The sequence below is a fragment of the Topomyia yanbarensis genome, chromosome 1 (assembly GCF_030247195.1).
Source record: "Topomyia yanbarensis strain Yona2022 chromosome 1, ASM3024719v1, whole genome shotgun sequence".
Lineage (NCBI taxonomy): Eukaryota > Metazoa > Arthropoda > Insecta > Diptera > Culicidae > Topomyia > Topomyia yanbarensis.
In genome coordinates, this window is record NC_080670.1 from 16,197,906 (window position 1) to 16,207,583 (window position 9,678).

The 9,678-nt window shown below is 39.6% G+C and overlaps 1 protein-coding gene across 1 annotated transcript; it reads left to right on the top strand.

Annotated features, from left to right (window-relative positions):
• The first annotated feature begins 2,989 nt into the window (after positions 1-2,989).
• Positions 2,990-3,489, top strand: LOC131676258 (transcription factor atoh7-like). The gene has a single exon (XM_058955381.1). The coding sequence runs from the start codon at positions 2,990-2,992 to the stop codon at positions 3,467-3,469; it is 480 nt and encodes a 159-aa protein (XP_058811364.1). The 3' UTR covers positions 3,470-3,489.
• The last annotated feature ends 6,189 nt before the right edge of the window (positions 3,490-9,678 follow it).

The window sequence follows — 9,678 nt, forward strand, 5'->3', positions numbered from 1 at the left end:
GGGACCATATTGACTCTCTAAACAGGATTTTGTGTTGTCCATCAGATATCAGGTTGATAATGATTCCCAGGAAAATTATCGCCAACAACAAAAGAAACGCGTAACGTTTTGAGGGATCGCTTTGTATGTGGACAAAAAAGAGCGATGGGAAAATTAGCATACTACAAGTGTATCCGTAGTGATACTCGCAGCCTGCTTCGCTTTTTTCCCGTTCGGTAGGCATTGTATAGCTGATAATTGCTGTGGCAAGCCACTATCCCGTTTCGGACCGTATAGAGCTAGGTGTAAAAATGACTTCGTCAAGTAGTGGTCTGAAGTGGTGGGCTTTTTTAGCAAATTAAGAGAAAATAGACGCGCTGTTGTTGATGTTGTTCGAGTGCCGTTTAGCTGAAAGAACCACAAATATGACCGGTCTCGTGTGAAAACACCGAAAAAACAATCTTTGGAACCCAACCACTTCGAACAGGTTGATTCTCGGGAAGAATGAGAGTGATTTTTCTGCCCCAAAATTTGGCCTTCCTACCGAGGAGTGATGCAAAACCTTTTCGAGAAGGCCATTGACTGACATGCTAATTGAGGGCAATTTACCCAATGCTCACACAATCGGACTACGGGCAGAACGCGCGGACGAAATGCAGTTTCAATTGATTGTGGACCTGGTTGCACTGGTTTGCATTGCTGCCTTTGGTAGTGTTTCGCTTTGAACTGTTACCTTTCGATTGGTAGATGTTAGTTATGTTGTAATTACTATACGCTGCCTGAATGTCTATCCTTTATGTAACTCTGATCACCGAGTAACTTAGTACGGCTATCAAGAGATCTGTTAAGCAAAGCACCATGTTAAGTTGATTTGAAATTCTTTACCAGTTCCAAATTCCCCATATTTTCTTCCATGTTTATTTTTAAATAACGAAGATTTACGGTCATCTATCCATAAAGTTGATATTGGTAGCGAAATTCAGTTTACATTTTGTGTCAGGACAAATATCACGGGTAAGTTTCTGAATATTACAGTTGTGCGATATCCTCTGGTTTGTAGAACGATGCAGTTCGATACCCCTATTGGGCAAGAATTGGCCGGTTCAGGGTCAACATCGACTTATAAGCAAACGAAGATCAACTAAACCAGAAACCTATCTACGGTTCGTCTTCCATCGATCAAAAATCAATCCACCATATGTGATCACAGATGATGCCCACAGATCAACTTCATCGAATATGATAAGGAGGAAAGAAGCCCTTTTCGAGTGGTCCATTTTCGTTAGTAATTTTGCCAGCCTCTTTCGGAACCGTTTGTTCGTAAGGATCGCGTGGCAGACCGGGTGCATCTCAGGTATAGGTATTTTGTTTCTAGCTGCTAGGACTTATCTTTCTCTCTCAGTATAACAAAAAAAAAAGAGATCATTTAGCGCCGTCGTAAATAACAGCCTTTCTGGTGCAATAGGCATGTGTTGGATGATGTGTTTGTGTTTATTTGTTTTACAAAACATTGCCAACGCATAGTACTGCACAGGATAGAATCGAAGTAGGCTTTTGGTTTTTATTTGTTAGGGTCATTCCGGGAAACGAACATAATGGTGTCAGGTTGAAAAGTTACTTTTGACACGTTCACGCAGTTTCTAATTTTTAAAAATCAGAAGATGATGCAGACGGCGCCGGTGGTTGAGTGGTAAGCGTGACCGCCACTCATTCCAGTTGGCCTGGGTTCAATTCCAGTCGAGGTCGTTGAGATTTTTCTGAGCCGTTGATCCCCGGTCCATGAGTTGATGGATCGATATCTCGTCCAGATAGTGGAGAATCGGTAAAGAAGAAGTAGAATCCAACTTCTATACTTACTAACAAATATCCTCCTCCCGTGATACTTGTGGAGTGCGCAGTAGCAAAAGCAAGTAAGTATTGGACTAACAATTCCTTCCCTTTCTTTCCGCGATCTACGTTCGGGCCTGGCCGGCGTCGGTATTGATCAATAAACACTTTAGGATTACCAGGAATTGCACATTGAAAGATGTTTCGCTACTCCCAAGCGTAATTATCTACTGATTCCCTGTGCAACTTCAGCTAGTCCAGATCGATAACGGAGTAGCAGCCAGGGGTGGTCGCACAAGCTCAAGCTCAAAAATCAGAAGATGATGTCGTTGAGGCTTATTTATTATTGAACAAATTATAGGCTTAATAACAGTATTAAAATAAGAATTGTTGTAATTCCTCCCTGTAAACTCCTAAACTCCGGAAAAAACCTGTTCGGAACAAACCCAACGGTCACCGAGCCACCTGTGCTTCACAGCTTTCTGATCCGGCACCACGCTCGAGTATGTGCTCTTACCCTGTAGGTATTCTCCTCAACCCTCATCAATATGTATGCAAATTAGTGTCCATTGTTTCAAAACCACCGACGAAAACGTGCAAGTACATATAGTAGGCGCATGTAGGCACGTTCCAAAAGCGCGCGCTTCACGAACCTCACCACAAACGAATAGCAAACCGACCAAAGCAACCGAGCAAGTGTCACACATGGCCAGCTGCTTACCGCGTTCCTGTACATAACATCAGTCGAACCCTCCCCTAGCATAGTCCACTACAACTAACTTACATGTGGATATGTGGAATTATGCTTCATTCGGCATAGCTTCAATATTTTCGATTGGTCGCGTGCCGCGTGAGACATCTCTCCATACGTGCGTCTCGTTTCATCTCAACGCCTTCCTAATAGGTCTGAGAAGGGGTGCACGCTTGTGAACACACGATGATTCCCGGTACCGTTATATATGTGTGTGTGGGTAAACCAGCAATCGGCAAGAGGGGGTTGGATTAAAAAAAAAAGAATCTCCATCAACCGTCTGTTACACTTTTTCATCGTCTCTGTGGAAAAAAAAAGTATCAAATATGGAATAATAGTCGACTAAAAATTACTTCCATCAATCGATAGATTTTCGAAGGTCAGTTTACGTTTAGAATCGACACACAAAAGTACTCCCGGGGTTAAGACACAATGTCGGATTTTTACTACTATCCGTCACCGCCATACAGTGATGACCTGCGCTCGCCCAGTCCGAATCAGGTTTCAGGCCGCTTTGGCACGGCTGAGTACATTCCACTGACCTCGCTGCGATACGTCCGTAATTTACCCAACTACAAAATTGTCAACATCAGGGTGGAAACTTGTGAACGGATCGCAATGCCACCTTGGATTCAACCGGCGGTCTGTCCCGCCGGCACCGAAATAACAATAAGCGAGCCAAAACCGAGGAAATCCGGAAAGAGAAGAAAACAGTTACCACCGGTGATTCGAAGGAAGCGCCGTCTCGCGGCAAATGCTCGCGAAAGAAAACGGATGCACGCGATGAATGAGGCGTTCGATCGGTTGCGACAGTATTTGCCCACGATCGGTAACGATCGGCAGCTATCCAAGCACGAGACACTGCAGATGGCTCAGAGTTATATCACGGCTCTCAGTGAGCTGCTGAAGTGAACGGAATGTGTGTGCGTATGCGAATGTGTGTATCTATTTAGAGATTATAGGTTAGATTAGCATAACAATCAAATTAGCCGTTAGTGATCGGCAAACTGTTCGTGGTAAAAGTCAAAGAGCACCAAAGAGAAATAAATAGGTTGAGCTAAATAGCACGAACGCTAATGAAATGTTTTTGTTTGGTTGATTCAATAGCTTTCGAAAGGCTTCCGGGGACACTGTGGGAAACTGCGACGGATTTCTGACGCTTTGGAATGAGATGACAAAATAATAATCGAAGCAGGCCACTCGAGTGCAGCTCGAATATCAGATAATTGCTAGGAAAATATGTTTTCGCCATAAAAAGGAAGCAGTGTGAAGTGTGCATCGGTGTAATAAAATTACATAATTATTATATTAGAATCAAGATCAAAGGAAAGCATGCCCAATTTGATTCAGATGAAACTAGAACTAGAGTAAAGCTATTATTATGGTTTGTTTTATACCAAAGCTTTCTTTTAATATAAGCGAATATGACAATAACAGTGCGGCCAGTAAAACAATCATTCTGAAACTAACGTATTTTATTAATTGAAAAATAGTGAGCAGTGGCCCGCAGTGTTGTTGCACGTTCGAGTAGAAGTGACAGTGAATATAAATCCAAAACCCGCTTGACACGGTAAATATTAGACAAAAAATAATCGCTGTGCGGAAAAATGTCTCATCAGTGACCCCAGATAACCATTCCAATCAAAAACTGAGATTTAGTAAAAGGCATGAATTATAATTCTTCGAGTACTACTTCCAAATTTATAGCAGTTAATGTCCTTTTCCATCTTTTTTATATAGTACCACTGGAAAAATCTTCAATCGAAGTAGGTGAGGGTTAAAAATTACCTGAATCATGTAAAATTTGCTATCTGAATGTGCTGGGTGGTGGGGGTCGTAGGGGTCCAAGCACCGGATCAATCTGAAGCTTTTCAGATAGATACTTTGTACAGGGTGCGCCAGCTGGATGTATCCTTTTTCAACATTGAACAACTTCACCATGCTTCAGCCGATTTTCACAAGTAAACATGTTTTTTTGGGATAATTTATGCCATTTGTTATAAATCAGGTTTTGAATACAACGTCTATTAAATGACCACCCACATTTGATACACAAAAAGTAGCTCTTTTGCGGGCATTTTGCATGACATTTTGCATTTGGACAGTATTTCGGGCTTAATCGCTGCAATGTCAGATAGTATATTAGTTTTGAATTCGTCAAAGTTCTTAGGCTTGCTAGAATAAACTTTACTTTTCAAGTAACCCAACAGGAGAGAAGTCTGGTACCGTTAAATCCGGAGAACGAAGAGGCCATTCACAATAATCATTTTTAAGACAACGCGTCCTGAGAATTTTCCCTGCAGGAACTTGATTGTAGCGGCTGCGTTGTGGCAAGATGCCCCGTCCTGTTGAAAATAGGTTTTCAGACCTTTTTTCTGCATTTGTGGACAAAGTGCGTCAACGGTAGCGTGCGCCGTCGATTGTCTCTCTCTTTTTTGAAAAAATAAGGACCGATGATTGTTTTGGAGCACACTCCGCCCCAAACAGTTACTTTCTGGTCATGCAGTGGTGTTTGTTGTATAACGTGTAGGTTCTGTGTCGGCCAAATTCGACAATTTTGTGTATTTACTCCGCCGGAAAGGGTGAAGTGAGCTTCGTTCGTCATTATTTTTTTTTTCACTATTGAACGATCGTTTTCAATGTACAGCGCTACGATCTCAGCGCATTTCTCTTGGTGTAAATCGACAGCTAAAACGGCACTAAATGACGTTTCAGAATTGTGTAAATCTGTCAAAATCGACTGCAAAATGACGGAGTTCTTCAATGTTGAAATAGAGTACATCCAGATGGTGCACCTTTTTAGATACGAGGATATTTTGTATACGAACCTTACTGCCGTTCCACGCATAATTTTCCCATCTATATAAGGAATACTATGGGACAATTAAGTGTATAGCGGCAGTGCAATGGTGGTCGAGAAATTCAATACAGAATTCATTGTAAGAATAAATAAACACAACAATTTGTCACAGTTGCAGTTATTTTATGTCCTTCTATTCGTGAAATTGAATATTTATTGAGAAAAAATGTGGGTAAACTCCACGGTTACATATATCCAGTTTCACCATGTAATAAATACACTACAAATTTCATTAAGGACGTTCGTCACCGCAGAAAGTCATTCAGCCGAACAAAATGAAACTCTACACTGAGTATGAAAACGATGAAACCGAAATCTATGTAATTTACACTCTGTCCAGGGATTTAAGTCGTTTTAAATACTATTTAAAAGTCGCTTTTGACAAAATATAGGGATTCCTTACTGCTGTGCCATGAAAATGTTTTTTAACTGCTGTTGCGCAATCAAAATGCTGAGAAGTGACTGCGAAGCCTATTGAAACACAAGGCCAAAATTGTTCAAAGAAATTGTAGTGTTTTTTCATGATTTTGTACTGCTTACTACGATAGAATTAGAATATTCATGGGGCAATATAAAGGAGTAAAGTCCGTGAGTAATTAAACTTGGATATTATCGTAGTGGCATTTACAATGAAGTTAGTGAGCTGAAATGCACTTATCCCCATGCTATTCCATCTTTCGTAATATAAGGTCATGGGACTATGTAATCACATGCCACGCTTTGTACTTAAGAGAATCAAACAGATATGTGTGAATAATGTAAACAAAATGAACTCCACGAAGAGCACCATGATCATCATGGCCAAACAAATCGCGTGTTCCCAATCATTACAGCATACTGTAGACTTCCAAGTTGCTAGATATTGAGCCGTCACTCTCTAGTTTCCTAGTACGCATGCGCATCTTCTACGATTGCACACGTGTCGACGGCCACTTTCAGGTTCTCTATTGAACAATACTTTAGCTGGTTCTCTTTTCATCGATCAAAATTTTGTTAAGAGGCTCGTATTAAATACACTAAAAAAACAAATCTCTTAGAACAGCATTTCAAAATTTCGTAGAACTGTTGAACATTGGAGATTATCAGACGTTCTTCCGGGACATCACGCTAGATGTAGATCCGGGTTTGCTTAGAAGTAAAAATAGTGTTTTCCTCTTGAAGATTGTTGAATGCTTTAATTTGTTTCCTCGGTCTGCGAATTATAGAAATGAAACCATCTTCTTTGTTTCACGTTATCCTGTAGTGCTATTTTTTTCAAAGCACTGGAAAATGACGCCTCTGATCTTGCGTTTACTAATGGTTTAGCAAATTGGACTACGCTTTGTTGTGGTCGATATTTTTGGTTTGGGTACACCCACGGAGGATTTTCCGTATGGTGCAGATACATCGTGATAATTACACAGCGTGGTTTCAGAATGGGCCGATCTAGGTTGCAGAGTCACAAAGGAAGGAATGGAGTATTCGAACCGCGTTCTTACCACTCGAATACTGTTGCCTAGGAAAAATTCTATAAATTCGGTAATAATGACATCGGGTGTTAGATCGTGTAGTCGAAGCTCGATAACATTATCTACAACGTGCACGGATAGGTTCTAGCATGATTGCATAATTTTATGTTGGTTTCTTAAAACAAAGGTTTCTATGGTGATTGCACGATTGAATACTATCACTGCAACATTTCGTATATGGTGAAATTGAATTGTATAACCTTTATAATTGTTCTTTTTGTATGTTACTAACAAATACCCGCCGCGCGTTGCTGCGACTTTCAACGAAATAGGAGTAAAACACAATTTCTTTCAAAGCCCCATCTGGTGGGCAGATAATCCCCAAGCAATAGCATACAAACACGCTCCATAACAAATGTCTACTACGTATAAATTTTTACGGCAATCGGTTAAGCCGTTTGGAAGTCCATAAATCATATACATACAAACATTGACTTTTATACATATAGATAGATAGATAGATAGATAGATAGCTAGGTAGCTAGATAGATAGATAGATAGATAGATAGATAGAAAGATAGATAGATAGATAGATAGATAGATAGATAGATAGATAGATAGATAGATAGACAGATAGATAAATAGAAAACGACATTAAATTAACTAGGGACTCGAATACAAAAAGCAATATTCAAGGTAGAGTAAAAAATTGAGGGAAGAAAGTTTAAGAAAGCGTAGAATAGGGTTATATGAGCAAGCTTAAAGTTAATGGATAAATTAACCTTTTATATTCTACTGCAGGAGTCGGGTTGTTTGGGCATTTTAATGGAAATCGCCCTAGTTATACTCGTTGTAGCATCTCAATCACTGAAAAGTAATCCCGATCGAGACAAACTCTACGAAAATAAACTGTGTTTTGTTAATGATGTCTATGTGTACTTAACGCTGTTGGTTAACTAGAAATTTTTCCCGTTTGCTTTGTAAAATTTGCGTGACTGTTGCTTTCGGTGAAAGGAAGCAGAATCTTTTAGGCAAATCTTCTTTACTCGACTAATATTTCAATACCTTAATTTTTAATCTGAGAAAAGATTTAGAATAGATAGATTCGAGTTAATTAATTTATGAGAGAGACGCGATAGTCTTTTTTGGACTAAAGTGAAGCTCTATATTAAATTTTCGGGGCTTTTAAATTTTTAGCATTTTCTAAGAAATGCGGTGAATTACACCAAAACCCCTTCCAAACCAAATTTCTGGCTACGCCACTCTAAAGAGTTGAACAGAGTAGCGATGTTTCATATGCATAGTGTGAAAAAATTAAACCGATTAAACTAACATAATATTTTCTTTTCAGAGTTGTCCGACTGAAGCTGAGTTCTCGGAAGGATTCCTTGTCAGAATCACTCACTCCAGTTGTAGACTAGACGGACATTGTCGGCCACTAAAACACTGCTTAAGGCCAATTGCAGCGGGTCGTGATTCTGATTGTGATATTTAGTGTACGGTTCATATTTGCGAACGAAAAGACGTCGTCGTGATCGTGCGAGAATGAGCATTCATTTGTTCGCGCGTGAGACCACAGTAAGGGGTGCAGCCGGTAGACGCCTCTTTTTAGAAAGGGTGGCCATGGCTATCTCCCATAATTTATAACCTAAAGCTCCACACTAACCTTTTTTCAATTTCTTATAACAATCGCAAGCGACGTATGTAGCAGATATTTTGTTTTTTCGCGAAATTAGGCCCTTTTAAGAGAAAAAACGCCGAAAATGTCATAAAAATCGACGCAAAATTGTTGATTTAAAAAAAAACCAATAAAAAGATAAATTCGAATATGCTGTGAAAATTTCAAAACGATCAAAGATCCCGATTTGTGTGAGTTATGTTTCCGGCCAGCTCAAAAAAGTTGTTTCGACAAAAACACGCTTCCATGGGGTATATATAGGAGGCGTTGCGGTTGAATTGAATATTTGAACATTTTGCAATTACCACAGGCGTTTTTGGTATATCATTTTCAAGACCCTAAAGCACATTTTAGGTCAATGAAAATGTTTAATTTTTATTAAATTCTACAGTGGTGTAGCCCCTTAATAAGAGTATAAGTACAATTTTAATCACTAAATCATCGGGGTGTTTTTGCGTTTTCGAAATCTTGGATGTAGTTATGCGTAGATGATCGGGGCTACATGTTCGCCTTTGTGTATGATGGCAAACGGCTCGAGCGTTTGTATGTTAACCTAGGAGCAGTAATAGCATGTGATATGTTACTGTGTTACATGTTCGGGATTATTCACAGTCGGAACTGTAAGTTTTTATTCGAGATGTAGAGGGTACATTTTTTGTTGATATGGTTAGAAAATGCTTTCGAAATCTTTCATTTCATAACAAAAAAACCAAAGAATTTCTCGCGGCAAATGTTACATCTCACAAACAGAAGGACAAACCTTCCCGGGCCAAAGATCAACAGCCGCGATAATTTTCTTAGTAATCTCCAACTAATCGTTACAAGGAATAGTAGTGAATAATAAGCAGAGAACTGCAGTAAGCTATGTAAAAAATATTGCATCTATATTAATTTAAATCTTGATTAAATAAATTGAGAAAACGGGCACTACACAGATCTTTACATTGGATTGTCAAACGTACATAGCAGTATGGAGGAAACAAACACTGTATAGTTACCAATCAATTTGACTTTTCAAATACCTCAGGATTCCTTGCGACCTAGGAACACCATTCAACTCGGGTGGTGCGTTTTAGACCCTTTGACTCTATAGAACGCAACAATCTTTGATACTGATTTTCGGTAGACTCATAGG

Bases quoted from the DNA above. Each gene is read 5' to 3' on its own strand.
- LOC131676258 (XM_058955381.1), top strand. From the start codon at position 2,990: ATGTCGGATTTTTACTACTATCCGTCACCGCCATACAGTGATGACCTG.